The sequence below is a fragment of the Colius striatus genome, chromosome 1 (genome assembly GCF_028858725.1).
Source record: "Colius striatus isolate bColStr4 chromosome 1, bColStr4.1.hap1, whole genome shotgun sequence".
In the NCBI taxonomy this organism is placed as follows: domain Eukaryota; kingdom Metazoa; phylum Chordata; class Aves; order Coliiformes; family Coliidae; genus Colius; species Colius striatus.
Window position 1 is genome coordinate 159,981,117 of NC_084759.1, and position 21,658 is coordinate 160,002,774.

General features: G+C 42.8%; 1 protein-coding gene across 3 annotated transcripts in view; it reads left to right on the forward strand.

Moving 5' to 3' along the window:
• The first annotated feature begins 15,064 nt into the window (after positions 1-15,064).
• The window catches only part of EEA1 (early endosome antigen 1), a 78,730-nt gene continuing 72,136 nt past the window's right edge, over positions 15,065-21,658 (forward strand). For 2 of the 3 annotated variants that reach the window (XM_062015685.1, XM_062015706.1), the window contains exon 1: positions 15,065-15,171. In XM_062015685.1, the coding sequence (XP_061871669.1) occupies positions 15,148-15,171 (24 nt within the window). In that variant the 5' untranslated portion in view covers positions 15,065-15,147. Of the gene's footprint in view, positions 15,172-15,713; positions 16,046-21,658 lie in introns of those variants that run through there. The other variant, XM_062015695.1, reaches the window with a different exon arrangement.

A 21,658-nucleotide genomic window follows, 5' to 3' on the forward strand; every position in this document is an offset into this window, starting at 1 on the left:
TGCTTAAATAACTGGTGATCTGGCAGACAAGGAGGCAACATTGGACAGAGAAGAGACGAAAGGCTAAAAGGAATAGCCAGGATCAGGTCAAAAGAAAGACTAAGCACAAGCCGAGAAAGAACCACTGAGACAAAGGCTTAGTCCAGGGATGAGCTATGCAGAGTTTTTATGAAACTGGTAGAATCTAGGATACAAGTGTGCTTGGGAATATTGTGGCGATTATGTTTGGATTTAAGGGCATTTTATGTATACTAGCTTTGCAGATACTGAACATCTTTAAGCTGATGCCAGAGGTCTGTCATATAACGTCAGTCTTGGAGTTGCTACCAGTTTTCTGAGTACAGCATGTCCAAATGATATTTATACGAGTCTGCAGTTAGAAGTGTTTGAAGCAAAATTAATTGCATGGGAGTTATCCTTGTATCTGATATTTGGGCTCTAAGAAAAAGGGAAAGAGATGTAGGTCTTGCACATGACAGGTTTGATCACTCTCTTCAGAAAAAAAAAAATGCTTTGTACTTGCTCATAGATTAATACATCAGCTTGTGATGAAAAAGACAGCAATACCTGCTTCCACTTGTTGGAAATGTTTTGCACACAGACTTTGACAATATCATTTCTCCTTGCAGGAAGAAGACTGTAAGAAACCCCAGCGTTACCTTTCAGACGGTTATGCCATCATGCTGCTATATTGCACCACCAGGGCATTGCAAAGAATGCCTTAAAATCTGGAGCTACCCAAACCTAAAAAGGCTTGTGAGTGGCATATTCTTTACTGTATACATGACCTCATCTTAAAAGGATGATTATCATTACTAAACTTAAGATGGTGGAGTTTTTAGAAATTTATTTTCAGCAGCAACATGGTTCAATAAGAAAAAAAATTCATTACTGTTGTACTGCTCTTCTTTGTTTCAGAAGAGGCAATTGCCACAAAAATCAGGATGAATCCCATGGATGTGCCAAGGCTACATCAGAAAGCGTTGTGTAAAGCAGCTGGTATAGCTATTCAGACTGCTCAGCAGGGCCATGGAGATCATGCTCTGGGCTGGATGTTGAGTCCGTGACTGCAGCACAGAGGAGGGAGCTGCCAGTAGCTGCCAGTAGCCAGCTCTGGTGTCAGACTTATACAAAGTATGACTAAAACAATGTCACTGCTGAATACAAAATTTCCCCATTTCTTTTTTGCTCTCATGAGAAGTACACTGCAGATGTGAGGACAGGGACAAAAGTAGCCAATATTTCCTCTCTTCTTTTTCTACATGCTAATCAGCTGTGCTCATGGGGTATTGGCTAAGCCCTCTGGCTTCTGAACTGAGAAAAGAGGATGTTCTTCTTCCAAGTAACTAATGAATCATTCCTTTTAGTACATAGCATGCATGACTGAATTATTAAAAGCAGTCTTAATCCCTCACTGAGAAAAATCATATCGATCATTTCTCCCTTTTAGTTGTTAACTGGAAGCCTTGGGAGTTGTGACTCACAGTCTATCTGCTGCAGCAAGCCCAGAAATACTTCAGTTGATTTTTAGCAAGTTATAGGAGCCTCCTGTGTCTTATTCCTTGCATCTTCCTAGTATGGCTATAACTTGGGAAAAAACATAGACCTGTTGGTTTCATATCTTTCTAGGAATCACCCTTCTGCAGGTGCATTTGGCTTGAACTTTGCACTAAAGTTAAAGAAGAGAAGCCTTTTTGGTAGGCAACTGACTTCTAGCAGGGGACAGGGCAAAACAACTCCTGGGCTGGAACTCTCCATTTTGCCTTTAGCTCTACAGCAATGTTGGACAACAGGACAGTGGAATAAGGAAAAAGAAGCAATAAGAGTAAATTTGAAGGGTTTTGGCAGCTTTCTGGAAAGAGGGTGAGTGGGTCAGAGGTGAGAAATAAGTTCCGTTGTTGCTTAGGAACTGCCAAAGGCAGAGCAGAATGAATAAGTTTTCAACTGGACTGGGAAAAAAAAGTATCTGTAGTTTAAAATGTAGACAGATACCCTGATAGATGTACTTGTGGATTGATTGCATAGAAAATGAAAGATTGTTGCTGATGCCAAATGGTCAAGTTTTCAACTGGTGGAGAATGCCAAAGTTAAAACAGCCCACATCCTCATAAAACAGTCCTTCTATGTATGTATGTGTACTATAAGAGAATAATATGGATGAATTTTGTTATTACATCCCAACTTACTCAGTTAGATCTGGCTCTTGATTTGTTAACTTCACAAATGCAAAAGAAGCTACAGGGCCCCCATGGATGGGGTCACGTAAAGACAGTTCTGTTAGTGAGTTGTTGAAGCATGTTTATGGTTATCGATACTTTGTTATTTCCCCTCAACAGCGCTTCTCATTCACCCTATGCAAAGACTTTCCCCACATGCTCCTCCATTTCTGGCACTACATGACGTGTTGCTGGTCAGCAGGTTCTCTGTTGTCCCAGCAAAGCCTTCCTTACCTGCTAGGAATGGAGCTACCTTCTGCTGGGAGCAAACATTTAGGAGGCAGGAGGAAGAGGGGAATAAAGGCACACGATGAACTAGCAATTGCTTGTTTAACTATTGTGTAATGATGCTAAAAACACGTGTATTACAAGACTTCATCACATTTGAATGTAGCTGGGAGCAAAGGTCATGAAAACAATGCTGACATGCTGAGTGGTCAGGGTGGAGAGAAAAACTGTTTATCAGGAGATGCCCGAATGCTGAACATGACGCATCCTCATCTACATTGTCTACTAAGCTGAGGTTGGTGACAGGATATCTCAGTGATTTGTCAGGTGCTGTTCTCCCATCACAGCTTTTTGTAATACAGGGCATAATATCCTCAGTCTCCAGGATACTGCAGCAAACAGGTCTCTTCAAAGAGACCAAGTTCATCCACAGTGGCTAATGACATTTTCTTTCCTCAGCGGGCCTTTCTGGTAGCTCAAGCTTCATTCTCAGGGAAAAGGACAGGGAGAAGTCCTTCCACAACTAGTACAACATAGAATTAGGATCCACTCTCATGCTGCTCAAATGCAGTTAAGTATTTTTTTATCTGATGCTGTGAAATATCAGCCATAAAAATACTTGTAGTCTGTCCATTAAATGCAAATTGCCAAGGACAATGGGGATAAATAACAACAAAAATACCTCCAAATAAGTGTGTGTGTGTGCTAAAACATGCTTCAAAAAGGTACTAGTAACCATCATTTGATCTACCCTTTGGGATATTCTAGTTGAGATGAAAGGGTGGGATGGCCCAGAGATCCTCTGCTTTAGCCAAGACTGCCGGGACACATTTTCTCCATGAGACGATAACAGTTTTCTTTCAGCATCTTTGCCTGGCATTGGATGACTGGCTTATTGTTTCTTGGGCTGCCATTGCTGCTGTTCTGGTTTAGCAAGGAGCAGCTTTTGGCTTAGTAACAGGGGGAGCGGGTTGCAGTGAAGACCCGGTAAAGAGTTTGCGGACCCTCCCCCGGCTCCTGGGTTCACACCCACCTCCGGCCCGGCTGGGCCAATCTGGCGCCTCTGCCATCACTATTTAGGGGACGGGAATTGGAATGCGAGTCAGGAGGTGTAAGAGGGATACAAGATGGAGGCGACCACGCGGACCCTTCAGCCAGAGAAGGAGGAAGGAAGGAGAAGCAGTAGACCGGAGACCCTTCTGCAAGCCGTGGCGAGAATGCAAGCTGTGCCCCTGAAACCTATGGAGATCCGTGGCAGGACCGAGAGTCACCAGCAGCTCCGTGTGAGTGAGCCCGGACGGGCGAGGGACTGTGTGGGGAGACGGCCATGGCCCAGGCCGTGCTGGAGAGCCTGCACGTCGCAGAGCAGCCCCACACGAGAGGCAGAGAGGAGCTGCAGCCTTTGGGATAAGTGCGCATCGGAGCAGCCCGTGCAGGGCTGCCATGTGTGTGAGTTACCCCACGGACTCGCAGGGAGGACTGGCGTGGAGTTCACCCGTCCTGAGGAGGGACAGACGGCAGAAGCTATCGGGAACAGACTAACTGAAACCCCCACTGCCTGCCCCCCGCCCCCCTGAACCGTTCAGGGGGGGACAGGGTAAAAACACCGGGATCAGGGCTCTGAGCCCGGGAAGAGGGGAGGGGTGGCAAGAAGGTGTTCTTAAAAAGGCTGGTTGGACTCTTCATTGATGTATTACTCTGTGTTGTTTCATTTGGTTATGTTTTGGGTTTTTTGGGGGTATGTTTTAGTTGATGTTGCATTAAATTGGTTTTTTTCTGTTTTCTTCCCCAAACCGAGTGGCCTGGTCTGTTTTGTCCTGAACCTTAAGCAGCAATTAAGCCCTCCCTGCCCTTGAGCAGTTCTCAGCCTCTTCGGTACTCGAGGCTAATCGTGGTCTTTGTTCCCTGATGGGCCTAAACCATGACAGCTGCAAAAAGTATTGCCATCAGCTGTAGGTCTTAGAAATATCCTCTGGTATATGGAAAGGAAACAGGATTTATTTTGTGACAGTCTCACTGCTTGATGGACATGGTCATATGCTGCCATGGAGTGACAGCTCCAGGGATCTATCCCTGTGTCAGCTCAGCTCTCAGAGAAAGACATAAACCACTGTGGAAGAAGCAGATGTTCCCAGAGGTATCACAAAGAGTGAACAGGAATACAACTGGGGAAAAGGGGCATACTAAACAGCAAATCTGCATTTGGTGAGTTCAAGGGAGGATTTGGTGAGAGCAGAGATGAAGAGGGAGCCTTGCTGGGGGATAGCTCTGGAGCAAAGCAGAGAGGACCCAGAGGCCTCTCCAATGACCACAGGCTGTCAGGAGAGTTCAAGTTTTGTGATGAACTTATGGATGCAGAGGAATGTGACTCAGAGCTGCAAATCCCAACCACCTTCTGCCCTAAAGGACCAGTGACAGATACCAAATAGTAACTGTATAAAGTTTTAGCTATTACATAGCTTTGTCTTGGTAGGAAATAACCTGGCCTTTGGCAACTAAAAATGGACAGATCTGTTACTATCAGCTGTAAATGTTTTTGTGAGGAAGAGATAGAGTATCCAGCACTTGTTCTTTTAAGTAAGGTAGCAGACATTAGTAAACCAAGATATTTAATATCAAGCTGCAACTTGAATTCCTGGCTGTAACTTCAGTTTAAAACCTCTTTAATACTCTTAAAATTTATTTAAGGTTAGTAACCTCATTCAGCATCAATTTCTGCTCATATTTGAGCAGAAATATTTCTTTTAAAGTATTTGTTCCTTGCTACATTCATAACAATAGTATTTAAGCATCAATGGGTCTTTTATAAATGTAGGACTCTCATATCACTTCAATAAATTACTTCTTACAACTAATTGCCCACTGCTTCATAAAACCCCTTTCTGTTTAAAGGCAAACCCCCAGTGAGACTGAGATAGCTCCATATCTACTATCAAAATATTTAAATTATAATGTTGTGACTTTCAATGCATTTTTTTTCCTCCTACATCCCAAGTATGTCTATAGACAGACACAAGTCTCCTTGTGAGACCTCAGAGTGGGCCCTGACATTGTGCAGCCAAGGGATTCACTCTGGTTCCCACACTCAACCAGGTTGACTACTGTGGCCTCACACACCTCCCTGACAGGTACATGTACATATTATTCATCTTTCCATGTCAACAGTGTCCCAAGCTGTGTTTCTGATGAGAAAAGCCCTGCCCAGTCATGAACCATGTATAATCATTCTTCTCTTTCTTTAATGTAGACTGGAATAGGTTTCAGTGCCCCACAGCAGTAAAACTCCCACTGTCTGCAAGGAAGCAAAGAGTCTAGCCTTGAATATCTGACACCTGTTGGAAGATTTATTTGAATGTCTTGAAACAAAACACTGAATGCAAGTTCATTTATTTTTCTGCCTTGGGCCAGGCTGTAAAATGAATGTCCTGTACAAATTGGCTGTGGACATTGTGTTTCTGGGCAGGTGAGAAATGATGTAGCAGTTGATGGCCCTTGTCTCCTTCCTAAAGACAAATGACATTTTTAACCTTATATTTTTGCAATTACACTGTCAAGATCTGTGATTATGTCAGGCTTAAAAAGAAGGGGCTTTTTTATATAAATCAGAATTTCCAATTGCCTACCAAAAAAATCACAGGATCACAGAATCTTAAGGGTCGGAAGAGACTTCAAAAGATCATCTAGTCCAACTCCCCTGCCAGAGCAGGACCACCTAGAGTAGGTCACACAGGAACTCATCCAGATGGGTTTTGAATGTCTCCAGAGAAGGAGACTCCACAACCCATCTGGGCAACCTGTGCCAGTGCCCCCTCACTCTTACAGTGAAGAAATTTTTCCTTATGTTTCTTTGGAACCCCTTATGTTCCAGCTTGAACCCATTGCCTCTTGTCCTATTATTGAGAAGAGCCTGGTTCCATCCTCCTGACACCTACCCCTTTTGTATTTGTACATATTAATAAGATCACTCCTCAATCTCCTCCAAGCTGAAGAGCCCCAGCTCCCTCAGCCTTTCATCATAAGGGAGATGCTCCACTCCACTCCATCATCTTTGTGGCCCTGCACTGAACTCTTTCAAATGGTTTTATTACTCACTATGGGAAATCTCTATGTTTGATCAGAAATGTCTAATATGAATAAAACGTGCCAACTTCAAAGAACACACTTGATTTTCCATTTTTTGCTTGTCCAAATCACCTCGCAAACTCATAAAGAGATTTTGGTGCACTGAATGCATATTCTAGCCAAGAAGTTAAACCATCATTGAGACATTTTGCAGATCTGGTGATTATAATCAGTTTTATAATCTTAAATCTTAAAAAGACCTTTTCTTTAGAAGATTCTTTTTCTTGCTTATTTGGTTAAAAAAAAAAAAAATTGAAGTAGAGAGATCCCACACTCTAAACTTCTCCAATGTATAATATCCAGCTTTTGAGAAGCCATTTTAGTACCATTACAATGCCAGGCTGTAAATAAGGGGAGAACACATTTTCTGAGCATTTGCATCACTGGCATTGCTCTTACCATGACAGCTAACAACTGTCTAAGAAAGGACAGGTATAGAGGCCAGGCTGTGGTTATATGGCTTGGTAAATCTGGCTTCAGAGTACTTAATGGTGGATCAGAAAAGTTACCAGCACAAATACTAAAATTGCAGGCCTGATGCAAAAATCTTGCCTAACAAAATGCATTGGCATTGTTTTAAAGCAACAACTTTCTTCTGTCCAGCTTTATAATGGGTTTGATGATGGGGTTTTTTTGTCTGCAATCAACTTACAGTCAACAGAAAGTATAAAACTGCTTTAATACTATATCCCACACTCTTGTTAGTTCAGAAGATACAGAAACATAGTGGTGCATGTGTATTTAACCCATATTAAATTGTCACTTGTCAGGTGCCCCAGTAATGCCTTAGGGCTCCAATAGTTGGCCTTAATGAAGCATCAGCTGTTGAGGGGTTGATTCCTGAGAACCATGTAACCATGTAGCATTCCATCATCCCACAGGAACTGCATTTGTTATTTTTTCCTTCATTTCTTCCCAGGGCCAGTTTGCCTTAGGCTTTGGTATACAGATTTGATTTTACATTTATAAATTAGCATGTGGGTTTTTTTGTTTGCAAATTTTATCTAGTGTTTTATGAAATTACAGATCTCACCTGTTCTATACCAAGAAAGGAAGATGACGAATGAAAAGTCTCACTCATTATTCCTTTAATGTGAACATTTTAACTTTAAAAAAAAATGCTTAACTCAGAGAGATTTTTAATCCTCCTTTGATTATCCACAAGGTTCTTCCTCATGTCTAAGTCATCACTACAACTGCTACCTAGACAGGTTTGGCTAGTACCGCAAGAAAATCAAGGGCTGGCCATTCAGACATTTAGCAGTGTAATACTGCTTAGCTTAAAAATAGCATTTTGTATCCTAGATTCAGTAAACTTCTAAATTTAAAATATAAACCTGGAAGACTTAGGTTAAGTTTATAATAACAGATGTCGTTAAGCACTGTGTGATTGCTGTGAAGCTACAGGATAAGAAAGCTTGTCAGCCTCCTTTTATAGTTAAAATTTGCCCTTTTTATTTAGCAGTCTCTGTCCTGACCATTTAGAAATATTTAACTGAATTGCTGATGCAACACATGTACACAGTGACTCCCAACAAAGCCAACATTTATTGCATCTGCTTATATACAAAGGCATGAACAAACAGCGCATTAATTTGCAGAAGAAGTCAGTGTTTGATTTAGTGAAGTATGGACCTTCATATATATATGTATATATATGTCATTACATTTGGTTAGATTTGTGTTTGGAAAAAAGACGTTCAGGTTTTTTGCAGGTGTGCAGAAGTGTGATCAAAACAATGCCTGTAACACTATTATCATTAAATATTCATACATGACATGGAAAAACCCATCTTATGCTTTTGCTGTAACTAAGACGGTCCTAATAAGATTAATTTAAATGATTGGTACTACTGGCATCCCTTACAGCCTGTATAACTAAGGGCTTCCCTGCTTATTTCGTTTGGCATTTTAAGCATTTTGCTGAAACATCTTTGACATGGACTCAAATATGCCTAGACTGATGGAGACTAGCAAATTTGGGTCTGAGAGTATTGGGGAAATGTCTGTTATCACATACCAGAGTGAGTAGGTCAATAATCCTAAAAAATGTGGGTTTTGAAATAACTGAATTTTACTGTGTGGAGGAATTCCACCAATCCCCTTCCTTGTTCCTATTTACCCATTTTCTATGCCATTTACTGGAAAGTGCTCAGTGCCAGCAAGAGCTAACGTTTCTGATGTAATGGGATCAGAACGGCCGTGGTATCACCACAGCTTTTTAGGGTGGAATTTGAAAGTGTTTGCTTTGTGGCAGGCTTTCAACTTTACACAGAATAATTTCTTAGCTGAGGCATTTGGCAAAGAGTGCTCTGCATGAGTCAGTGGCAGATCTTCTCCATGTCATATTTTGATTATATTAGTATCAGGTTTATTTTTTACATGAACTCATACATATTTACAACTTAAGTTCTCTTGCATGCTGCTGGGCTGTCTCTCATTCCAGTGCTTGTCTCTCCAGCTACTCTAGCAAAGCTGCATGGCACACTCAACATAGTGATTCAGTCTTGGGGTGAGTGAGGAAAAAAATAAATAAATCAGTCATGGAGCAATTTCTTGTTCTTAATAGAGGTAATGCTATGATTTCTGTCTTTAATTGGGGTTATCTTGGGGGAGCTGTGCAAATCCTAAACGATTCAGGTTCTGTAACACTAGATAGAAGTCATGACTTGGAGCTCTTGGATTCGCTATTAATGCTAGCTGCATAACCTTGGTTAGTACACACACTCGTTACTCATGCAAGTGATTGCACTGACTTGACAGAGGCTTTCTGTAGCACAGGAGCTGGCCTCTGCTCATCAGCTCTTTGTTACAGATGCCAGTGCAGAGTCAGCCTGGTTCTAAAGTAGCTGAGCAAATACACATGCAGGGTGAAGTACTGATGTTCTGGCCAACTTCTTCAGTACCTCGAATGGAGAATTGAAGAACTGCTATTTTCCTCTGTAATGAGAAGGGAATGAGTCAGGAACAATTGGTGACTAGTTAAACGTAGACTAAGACTACCCTATGGATTTTGCCTAGCTCTTTAGGGAAGCGGAGGTGACCTCTTTTGTCTTTCAACATCCTTTCCCTCTGCTCCCTACCACATACTTTTTGAACACATAGGGCAGTCTAAACCGTAGGAGGTGAAGATGTCTCAAAGGTAGTTACACTTCTTGGGTTTCTGACAAAATTGATGACTGGGTAGATGTAAAAGATCCATATTTATGCTACTGGAAAAATTAGTGAGCCAAGCCGATGCACATGAGCTCCTGTGCAGCTCTGGACTGACAACAGCACATCCTTTCTCCTGCATGGTGGGGACCCTGAGTGGCCTTGGAGAGACAGAAGATGGAGTTTCTGTAAAGATGAAGCTGTGGGATATGTTCTTAATCGGAAACTAGACTTAATTTCTGTCGCTGCTCATAAATCATTCAGTTATCACCAACTAATTGATTGCCAATAAATTTACATTAGTAGTCATATTTGCAACTTTTATAATGCTTTTCATCACAAGACTCCAATCTCTTTTCACAATAGGGAGGTATCAGGGTATCAGAATTTCCCTTTTTATAGGTGGGGAGAGTTACTCAGAGGACCAGTTTTGTGCTGAGTACAAAATTAGGTGCAGACTCCTAGGCCTTTGACTGGTGCCCAAGCCACTGGATAATCTTGATTTGCTAACATTAATATAAAAACACTCTCAATATTTTTCGAGACTAAACATATTTGTTTCCCCTACTAAAGCTGAGGGGGAGACACATGGTAAATAATGAAATACTGAGAGTTCAGTTCAAACTGTCAAACTCTTTCGAAGGCAAGATAGATCCTGTCATTTTAACCCTTAGCTATTGTCCATTTTAAGGTATTCTCCTACAGTAAGATCAGTAACAAATACAGATGTTCATCTTTTCAGAACTCTGAGAAGACTTTGAACTGTTCTTAATGGGATATCTTAGTTTTCCTATGGCTATTGTGGAGCAGATATGCCCTATATATACAGGTGGCAGGCAGGGAGGGACTGGCAGCTGCCTTAGCACTGTCTGGCAAGGTCTGTGTACCTCCATTGTATGGCAGTGGCCCATCTGTGCTGCTAAGCAGTCTGGCATTCTGTCGAAAACACATTTGTGCCCAAATCTGTACTTCATAAAACTTCCAAATTTTTGTCACACGCTTTTACAACTTTGTGTTTTCATAAGTCTACAAAGATTGAAACAAAACATGCCATTTCTCTGGCTTCCAGTCTTTTCCACCTTTTTTGACTTTTCTGCTTTATATGTCACTTTAAAGAATTTTTTTTCTTGATGAACTGTGAGTCTTGCTGATGTCTCATCCCAACCATAGAATCATAGAATGGTAGGGCTTGGAAGGGACCTTTAGAGATCATCTAGTCCAACTCCCCTGCAGAAGCAGGTCCACCTACATCAGGTCACATAGGAACTTGTCTAACACTTATTTCTCAACGTCACTAGTTTCACCAAGAATTTCTCCTCTTCTTCAGCATTTCCTGCTGTCAGCTTCTTCAAGCTTATTGGTGCTGCCTGCAAGAATGACAAGTTTCAGTTGTAGTTTCTCAGCAAAAGGAAGAAAACGTGACTTTGAGCTGCACTCTACATGTTTTGTTTGCAAATATTTTTGAGAGACAAGAGCATCAATAGCTGAAATGTTCTTTAAGGTAGTTTTTCCTTCACAAATTCTCACTTGTCCAGACGTATTATTCTTAAATTACAACTTCTAGTAAGCATTCTGGTGTAATGCTGCTTTGATTTAAGAACACCCAAATCCCTAATTTTCTAAGAAGTACATGCTCATAAGCCACTTGGAAGAATTTGAAAATCCCAGATGTATGTTTTCTCTGGCTTTCAGCAATGTTGTAACTTAGGCTGTGCTACTTAATTTATGAACTACAGTTTTTCACTTGCAATAGCTTGCTTCTTTTTCTAGTCACAAAATTACTAACTTAATTAGTTTATGCAAAGTTATGTACTTTACCATCATTTTAGAATGCAGACTTCAGGTGGCAGGTTTTCTAAATCACTGAGGATTGAATAGGAGATGATGGCCATCATCTTAATCTCTATGTTGATTCCTTGGCTGCCATTTCATAAATTTGCACATAAATTTGTCTGAATATTATAAACAGTTTCCGAGAGCTAACAAATTTGCTGTGCTTGTATGAAGTATTTTAAGATAAAATACTTCTTCTGATAATTTCCATATGGAGAGTAGTATAATTTCTTGAGGTTTGGAGGAAGTTTTCATATTTAAATTGTGTGTAAAAGCTGTTTTTCTCCAATACCTCAAACATGATAAGGGGAGTTTATAGAAAGTTTTAATCTTTGAAGACAGATGGTTGGCAACTTTAAAACACTTTTACATCTTACTATTTGTTTGTGCCATGATTTGTGATGTGGATTTTTAACATGGTAGTTATTATGCTTCTCAACATTGGAATCCTTTAAACAGTGTTCCGCTGAGTTTCATAGAGTGTAACTTGAAAGGAGAGAATCTCAGAAAAAAAGTGTGGGTGGAAAAAAATGGGGGTAAATTTGGCTAAATTTGAAAACTGCTGTTGAAAGTATATAAGCAGTATATAGTCACAGTCAAAAATGTACAGTTAAATAGCTGGGAAAAAATAACCCAAACAACCAGAGGCAGAAGCCTTTGGTAAACAGCATAATTAAAAGGGACATTTGTCCAGTGCAGCATATCATGAACCCAAGGAGCTTGTGACTAAGAAATTTTAAGGTCAGAAACTTAACACGATTGGAAATAATCATCTGGATAATCACTGTAAGCATGTATGACACGTTTACAGAATCTTTCCAAATTTATAGGCCGCAAGTCTCAGCGAGCATATGTGCCATGTTTTTGTCCCTGCCATTTTTTAACAAGTCGTGGTGGTTCCTTGTGGAACTCAAGTCATGGCAGAAGATAGCATGGGCACTGATTCCTGTGAGGCATGGTCCAGGAATCATTGCTTTTATTTGGCTACATGCATAGCTATTTATAGGTATATTAAAAAAAAAGGTGTTTGTCTGCTGGAAGGTCTGAGAGGTGCTGGTGCATGCTGGGCCATCCCGATCCTGAATACTGCTTGTGCAGTCGAAAGATTTGTTTTGGTTCTTTTCTGAAATGAAGGCATGCCAGCTTCTGCAGGTATGCAAGAGGTTGATGTAGTTTAGGCTTGCAGACTTTGGTTTTTGTTTAAAGGATGAAGTACCTGCTTGCAGCTGGATCTGGGAAAAATTTCGTCATGATTGTGGTCTGAGACTTTCTATGGACTGCATAGAAAGGCACCCTTTTAATCCTCCTGTCATCAAACCCCACACAGAGTTTATGAGGTCCCATGAAATGAAAATTTACAACTCCCATGCCTGAGGACATAACCTGTATTCTAACAGCCTGAGATTTCCATATTAGGGCAGCACATGATATGGATCCATAGGTATTTCCATAGACATAATAATTGAAACTAAGGACTTTGTCTTGAAATGGGACTGATGTAATTTTTTTCCCCTTGATCTCTGCCCCAAGGGAGGATTTTTATGTGCATTCTCTGGTATTTATTAAAGGCAGACACACTGCAGTCTTTCCTTTACAGGTGGTAATTAATAGGCTCTCTCTCCTCTCCCTGGGCACTTATTTAAATTTGTGGGAACTTAATATCTTTGAGCCTATCTCTGGCTCTGCTGCATTTGATTGAAATTGGCCAACAGATTCATGTTACTAAGGGAATGATGGGTGGACAGGGAAACAGCTGCATATGTTCACAAAAATAAAGGGTCATGTGTCTCCTTGCAAGACTTGTCTAATAAAGTCCTCTTCTGATGTAAGATTTTTAACTAGTGTTCTCAAATCTCTGTTATCTTCCTCTGAGCACTAAGGAATTGCTCTCCAAGGACAGTAAAAATGCGTTGCAAAGGTGGGCTGCTTAAGTTACCTGGGCATGGCAAATTGAGCATTCCAGCAGTTCATCATCTAGGCTGTCACTTGCTCTTAAGAAATATCTAGTAAAGGAAGTGAGATATTAAAATCTGCAGTTATTTTGGTTAGAGCAAATGTCTACAGCCTGCCTCGATATTTAAAGAATTGCACAGCTGTACAAAACCCAATCCTGTTATTTATCCCATGTACAAAATTCAGAAACAAACCTAACTGATGAATTTCAAAGCTGTTTTGTACCATAGACGTATAAATGAAAGTGATGTAATGGAGCACAGACATCACTGCTCATCAGCTGAAGCCATTTCCAGCTGCATGTGTGCTCTTAACCGATCCTAGTCGTGGACTAAGTGACATTAACATGAAACAGACTGGAGTCTGTAGCTGGAGCAAACCGTGTTCAATCACACAACGCTGCTGTGCCTCAAGCCTTAAGCTGCCACAGCCGAATCCTTCTGGTCATGTGCTCGTAAACTCATGCCAAGTCTGAGGATTTTAGAGTACTTAGAAATGTCAACCTTTGAGTGGAAAAATGTTTTCGACTTTTGCAGCTCAACTGGTGCTCGGCTACGGTATTTGTTCTACTCTTCACAATTAGTCATTGAACAGGTTTATTATTTACTCAACCCCCTTTGTCGTGCATCCAATATGTAAAGATTGCAGCTTTAGAATAGAAGAGGGAGCAGGATTATGTGTTACTGGAATTCTAGCAACTCTCCTGCCCTGTCTCACATGGGTTTTTGCCTCAGCATCTACAGATATAGGTTCCTTTATTTGTTTTTGGGCTGTACTTTTTTCCCCCCCAAGGTAGGTGCGTGTATGTGTGAGCACATGTTCTTTTCAGGTATTTAAAAAACACCTAATGGGTCATGCTATAAGGTCGCTCTTTCACTTCTAGGCTCGAAGGAAGCAACTGCTCCTTCAGGATTACGAGTTCCAGTTAATTATGCAGCAAGTATGTTTCAATACTCCCTCAGCGCGCATTCCTCTGTACTTTGAATACTGCATGCACCGAGCCCTCAGCTGCAAGGTCGAGCTACAGCTTGTTTCCATCCGCTGGACCAGATTCTAGGGAAACGACAGCAGCCAGAGTGCGAAGAGGCAGCCCTTGAGGGGCGAAGGGCCGTGCTGCCTCTGCCAGGGGCGGCCGTGCTGCCTCGGCCAGGGGCACCAGCCCTGCCCCTTCTGTGCCAGCCGGCTGCGCGGGCGAGGGCCGGAGGGAAATACCCGTCTCCCGGGAGGGAGGCAGACACACGAGGCAGAGAGCAGGTGGCGCGCCTAGCGCTGCGGCGCTGGGCCCGGCGCGACGGGAAGGAGCCCAGGAGTGAGCCCCGCGCCGCCATAGCCACCCGGTCCCGAGCGGCAACCCCAGCCCGCTCAGAGTCCTCCCCCTGGGCACCCGCTGGCTTCTCTCTGCCTTCTGCCCTTCCCGCGGCTGCCCACCCCCGTTCCCGCCGGGCCCGTCCCTCCCCGGGGCGGTGCGGTGCGATGCGATCCCGCCTCGGCGCGGCGGCGGCTCCGCCTCCCGGCCGCGGCGCTGTCACAGGGCGAGCGGGCCGCGCCGGGCTCCTGCGGGCGGGGGCGGCGCTGCGCGGGGCCCCGTGGCTTCCCCCTCGGCCTGGCCGCGGCCGCCCGCCGGCATCCGGGCTCCGCCACCATGTTCAGGCGGATTCTGCAGCGGGTAAGGCAGCGGGACCCGCCCCGGCGGCGAGGCTGGCGTGCCCCGCCGTAGCGTGGCGGGGAGGTGCCGCTTCCTGGTACCGGCCGGGCTCGGGGCCGGGCCCCCTGCGGCAGGGCCGGAGCCGGAGGCACCGGCACAGCACGGCCCGTCCTGGGGCGCAGGGGAGGGGGTAGGCCCGTGGCCGTCGCGGAGACCCTGGGCTCCTCCGCCGCCGCCCCCCGCCCCCGCCCGCCGCGGGGGACGACCCGACGGGGCGGGCCGCGCCGGGCCTGCGGTCGCGCGTCGTGTCCCGGCTAGGCACGGCGGCGTTCCCCTGGCTGGGCAAGGGGGCCGGCGGGGGACGGGCTCCCGCGGTTAGGCGAGGGGCCTGTCAGCGATGCGAGGGGCAGCCCTGGCCCGGAGTGTCTCCTGTCCGCAGCGCGCCGGTGTCTGCGCCCGCCTTCTTCGCTCGTCGCCGCGGCTGCGGCCGGCTGCGCTCAGGGCAGGTGCAAGGGAATCCCAGTTTGGGGTTCCCCGCCGCCGGGACCAGGGGTTATTTCCCTGTGGGCCAACAGGCAAACAGGCTCCACCCGCCAGCTGTCTCCCTTATTTTAGGAACCGGCTTTTCCGGCAGCTCCTCTTGGTTTGAAAAGCCAGGTTGTGACATTCGTTTATTACACCCTCTCGCCTCCCAGAATCGTCGCCTGTCTCTGCGGCCGTACGAGCCACTTTGCAGTTGGCTTGTGGCGTGGTGGAAGCTGCCGGAGAGGTGCTCGCGAAGGGCAGGTGTTTGCGTGGCTCGTCGTTGGCGCTCGGTTGGAGGATGCACAGAAAAGGGTTGAGTCACGCCGGTGGTGGGAAGGCAGCGCTCCAGATCCCGCGCCGCAAGAGAGCGGTGTAGGTGTCGTGTAGGAGGCGATGACGGACACGGGGGAAACCGTCTGCCCTCGGTGTTTTAACTGGTGTTTCTTTCGAAGCGTGCTGCCTGTGTAACGCCTCTGTGAAAGGGTGTTTTATTGGAAATGCTGGCGTGCTTTCTGTTCTGCCGTGAAAGTAGGAGTTACCACAGAAAAAGTTTACAGAGGGGAAGAAAGTACATTGGTATGCATACTGCAAACTTTTTTAGCATAATGCATGCTTCAAATAGTTTCTTGGTCATAATCTCTGAGCAGGTGAAGATCGCTCTCGGTATATTTGGAGCGTCATGTTTACAGGGAAGAACTTCCTTCCTGAAGTTTAATGGGAAACTCTGCTAACAAGCAGGGAAACTTAGTACGGGTCTAATTAAATATTGGCAGCATGAAACTGGGTGTTTATTGATTCTGAGAAATAACAGACCATGAGGGAAGGCTTCTGTAATGTAGGAAAAAGCTTGATACAGTGCCAGAGGAACTTTGCCCCCAAGTATAATTTCAGCTAAACACTTCCTATAAAAATCTAAATTTAATGCAAAAGTTTTTGTGCCTTAGAAACAGCCATCTTCTCTGGAAAGTTTAAAAAAATAACTCTTCCCTAGTGAGTCTGAAAAATTACAGGATTATAGCAGATTTAATTGCACACAAGGTGAAATAGACTTCTTCCTGCCCCAAAACCAGAGAAATGTCAAAATGTTTAAACGTGTTATTCTTTTAGTTGGTGCAAATAAATAAACTTTTAAGAGTCCACTTCTTATTAAAAGGCCCTTAGGCCATTTATAAAAGCAGTGATTGTGTGCACAGCCTCATACATACCTTTTTGACTTACAGTCTGCTGTTGGCAAATTATGAAAAAGACTTAGAAGGCACTTTGGTGTTAATAGTGAGCCTTATATTGCTGTCAAATTCGTCTTTTCACACGTCTGAGGCAGTACTTTGAAGGCTGAGGAACCTCATCTTGACCCTTATGCATCATTATTCATCTGGAAAAAACCTCCACCTTCCAATCACTGAAATGTAGCTTCCTGTATATGTTTATAATTTGATTACAGGTAGTGCCATCTTTTCTATCTGGGTGACTAGTCATTACTGCTGATATAACTTGAGTTATGAAAGCATGCTTAAGAAAATAAAGGATTTCTTTATTACATTAAGCATTTGTTTGTAACTGATGAACATCAAGCTGCAAAGGAGGAAGATAAAAGCTACAAAGATACCGCTTATAGTTTTAGTCACTTAGTTGAAGTTCTGATTCCTGAAGTTTAGAACTTCAGATGTTTCTTTTTTTATACTTCTTCTGTTGCTTGATAACCTTTTTTATTTCTTCCACAGTTATGATTTCTGTTGTTAAAAGCATCTTCATGGTGACTTTGACATATTTTCAAAATAGAAAGCATTATGTATTCTTCTTTACTACTGAACATTACTCATTTACTTTTGAAGTTAGTATCTCTGTGCTGTCTTCAACTAGGTCCTTGGCTTAGGTCCTTTCCCTGCAAGTTGTTTCTAAATTTTATGTTTGTTTTCCATCTCTGGGATCCATCAGTTCTGTACATTTACATGGTAAAATCCCCTTTTGTTACTTCTTGCTTCTTACTTCTTGCCACTTGTCGGTTTGATGCATTGTTCTTTGTGCTGAGGTAGTCTTTCCCAAAAGGCATCTCTCTGGAATGTCCAAGGCACAACTTTCCTTCTTAGGTATTTAGATTTTTGTCAGGGTTTTCTTTAGGGGGCTTTCTTGCCTTTATTGTGTTCAGCTCTGAAGGCTCTTTGTGGCCGTTGTGTCCCCTCTCCACTGTTCATCTACTAGTGGGACAGTGGCTGTTGCCTCTGTTCTGTTAAAGCAGAGCTCACTTCTTGTATTTGCAAGATACCAAAACTTGAAAAAAAACCCCACCCCCACACCTTTGGTAAGGAGAAGGCATTTATTTTCTGCTGATGGAAAACGTTACTTTGACCTTCTGAGCCTTCTTCCTATAGCTTGTGCTTTGTAGTGAAGAATTCATCTGTTGGGCCAATGTGACTACTTTTCACATTAGATTTTATCTTCTTTCTTTGTGTTTAACTGTCTGTCCACAGCTATTGGTGGCGGTTGTGCTGTGTTTGAGTGGTAAGATCCTACTGCTCTGTTTCTAACAGTACTTGAGTTCTTGGTCTTGAGATCATGGGGTCTAGGAGGACAACAGGGCTTTGCATGCATTTCTGTAGCTTGGTAGTTCAGTTGTCTTCCCTCTTACTCCGGGCTCGGGAGCAGAGATATTTACTTGTCTGGGGTGCGTTGCATCTCATGCCTTACCTATAATTTCCTTTTTACATTTATAATTGCAGGGCTCTCTAGATAGTGTGTTTTCTGGGATGGATGCTGAGCTGCAGCTGTGCTCGTGCGTGCGGCCTGTGGGGTCAAAGGGAGCATGTGTGCCTCTTCCTGGCCACATGGCCTGCTTGCATGGAACTGATGGCACAATAAGAAGGAAAGGTTTTATGCCCCATGAAGTCAGGAGTAATTTCATTTTACAGAGTCATAAAACAGTGTCACGCTTTTTTAGTAGTAAACAATATTAACTGTTCTCTGTTTCTAGTACTGAGAGTTGTTTGATAACAAGGGCCTCGGTCTTCCTATCCTTTCATTCTTGCATCTTTTTTGTTATTTCAGAACCTTACCCTGTTTGGATAATAGCACTCTTCTGTAGTATGTAAATCCATGCAGGAAAACTATCTCACTCCGTATTTTTCCAGACTTTCTCAAGGCTTAATGTACTTTTTCAATGGTTTAATGTATTCTGAATTTAAAACTGCTGAGAAGAGTATCATAACTGAATGGAGTGTAACTGTAGACAGATAAATGACTATGCAGAAATGACATGGTAGCGATCCATATTTGTACTCCATCATTTTAATGCATTAGCTCAACTCATTCAGCATATAATTTCCCATTCCTTTTCAGAAGACGAGCTGCAGCCGTTGTCGTTCTTTGCATTGTTAACGACATTTCTTTACATTAGCTTGCAGTTTTGAGAAAATGTGGAGAACACAAGGAACTTTAACCTATTGCTTCTCCAACTCTAGTGCTAGTAGCAGAAATATACCAGCAAAATAAACAAATGTGACTGACAACTAGAAAAGAAATGCACTGAGGGACTAGTTTTGCATCAGTCTTTCAATTCTGGATATACCTTTAAGGGCCAAATGTTAATTTTGGAAAAATGCATATACAGAAGCCTGTGTGAAAATTTATTTTTCCTATGGAATTCATAAGTCATTCTTTTGCTCCTGTGTGTAGTCCAACTGAAAACATGATTACACCATTCCAAGTCTCCATAGTTCACAAAGTTTGAGCTGTTCAATGTGTTGTGATGTATTTTGATTTATTTTTTTCTTTTTTAGTGGAATGTGATCTAAGAGTGGGCAGGGAGCCTGGCTTAGTCATGTATGTGAATGTATTTGATCATGCAATGATCAATTAATAAAAGATATTCCCAATCTGCTGTGCTTTATTTGGCTGGTGAAGGATGTTTAATTTATATTACAGCCTTGCGAGATAAGTTAATTGCATTTATGTTTCCTTAAGATTCTTCCAAACTTGTAGTAATTTTTTTAGTTTCTTCTAAATTTTCTTCTAAATTTTCATTAATTTTTTCTTACTAGTCAGTATTACTTTGCAAATGGATGCTATGGAGTGTTTCTTCTCTTTCCTTCCCACCTTTCTTCCTGGTGCATACCACTCACCAGAAAATGCCACCTATTTATACTGAGCTTTTTAAATCTAGCTTGAAATTATGCTTTCTCTTTTAAAGAAAGCACTTTGTTTTTTGAAAGGTTAAAAAGATTTTACCAGGTAGTGTTTAATAATTTCTCTCTTGTAGATTACAAGTATTAAACGTGTCATGCGGTGCATTTTAGTGTGATTGTAGCATGTCTGAAGTGTTTCATAAACCAAATACTTTCATCAGCCATGTAGTAATAACACTGTACTTTTAATATAAGAGCTTTCATCTGAAGGTTGTAATAATCTCCAATTTGTAGTGCCAGAACTAGCAGAACTTAATATGCAAATCTCATTGTGAAATGCAGTCAACTCTGGGGTGAAATGTGATGAGTGATTAACAATGCGCAGTAGTGTTGTAAATGAAGTTATAAGGTGAAGAAAAAAGTGCATTGCCACAAAAGATTCTTGGTTTTGGGATGAAATGATTCATTAGATGTACTGGAAGCACATGCTCAGATAGTGAAAAAGTGGAAGGATGTGCTGCACATTTAAAGAGAAGGTTGGACCATCTCTTACTGCCGTTGCCCAGGCTACCAAGTTTTGTTCAGGTTTTCCCTCTCCTCTTGTGTCTTTCTGCCGAAGACTATGTAAAGACACATTCTTTAGTTTTTGGAGCTTAAGAGCAGAACATTTATTGTAAAGCATTAGTAAAGAAATACATATTCATTAATGCTGACACTTTCTCCATTTCAAAACGTTCCATTTCTCCTTGTGGGTGTTAGGTACTGGGACAGATAGGGATCCAAGTTCTCAGGTTTTTTAGAACAGAACCACCATAGTTAGCTGCCATACAAAAGCAAAAGTTTATCATATTTCGGATTTCCAAAGTATTTTAAAAAAATTCATCTGAATAAGAAATAGATTCTTATATTGTGAAAATTGAGCACCTTTATGGAAGAAAGCTTTGACACCTGACTGCTTCATCTTCCCTTATGTAGACATATGTGTATATACGTTTTTGGTTTCTTTGTTGTCACATGAAAAGGAGTCACAAGTGAGCTTTATCTCTGGACTGCATGATTGTGGTTTATGGATTGTGTGGAAAAGCACTTCTTACATATATAAATCAAAGAAAATTGTAACATTAGTTGCAATATTCTAACTGTTCCTCTCACTGTCACTGCACATAATCCACATCTTTATTGATGCAGTTACTAAGCTTCTGCTCCAGAGCTCTCCTGCAGGGTGTGTGTTTCCTCAGGGCAATGTTTCCGAGATCACAAAGCAACTTGGGTGGGAAGGGAGCTCCTGCTGTGAGCAGGACCAGCTCAGAGGTCAGAAGCAGGCTGCTCTCACACTGGAAAAGCTTTTCCTTATGTCCAGTGGGAACCTCTTGTTTCAGTTTTTATATCTTGTCCTTCCACAGTGTGCTGCTCGGAGCAGCCTGGCTTCCTCTTTTTGATCTCCTCCATTGCTGTCTCTACTTCAGACTGAGCAAGCCCTGTTCCTGCAGCCTCTTCCCAGAGGGCAGGTGCTCCAGCTGTCTTGGTGGCCTTTTGCTGAGCTCACCCTGGTTTATCAATGTCCTCCCTGATCTGGGAGAGCTAAAACTTGATGCAGTGTCTTGATGTGGTCCAGTGGGTGCTGGTGAGTGGGGAATGATCTCTTCCCTTGGTCAGTTGACTGGGCTGCTATTCATACAACGCAGGGTCCAGGGCATGCTGCTGGCTCCTCTTCAGCTTGCTGTCTGAGATAAGCCTCATGTCCTTTTCAACAAAGGTGTGTGTTGCTGTGAGGGATTTTCCTTCACAGGCACAAGACTCTGCATTTATCCCTGCTGAATTATGTGAGGTTCCCCTTGTCTCGTTCCTCCAGCCCAGCTGTGTTC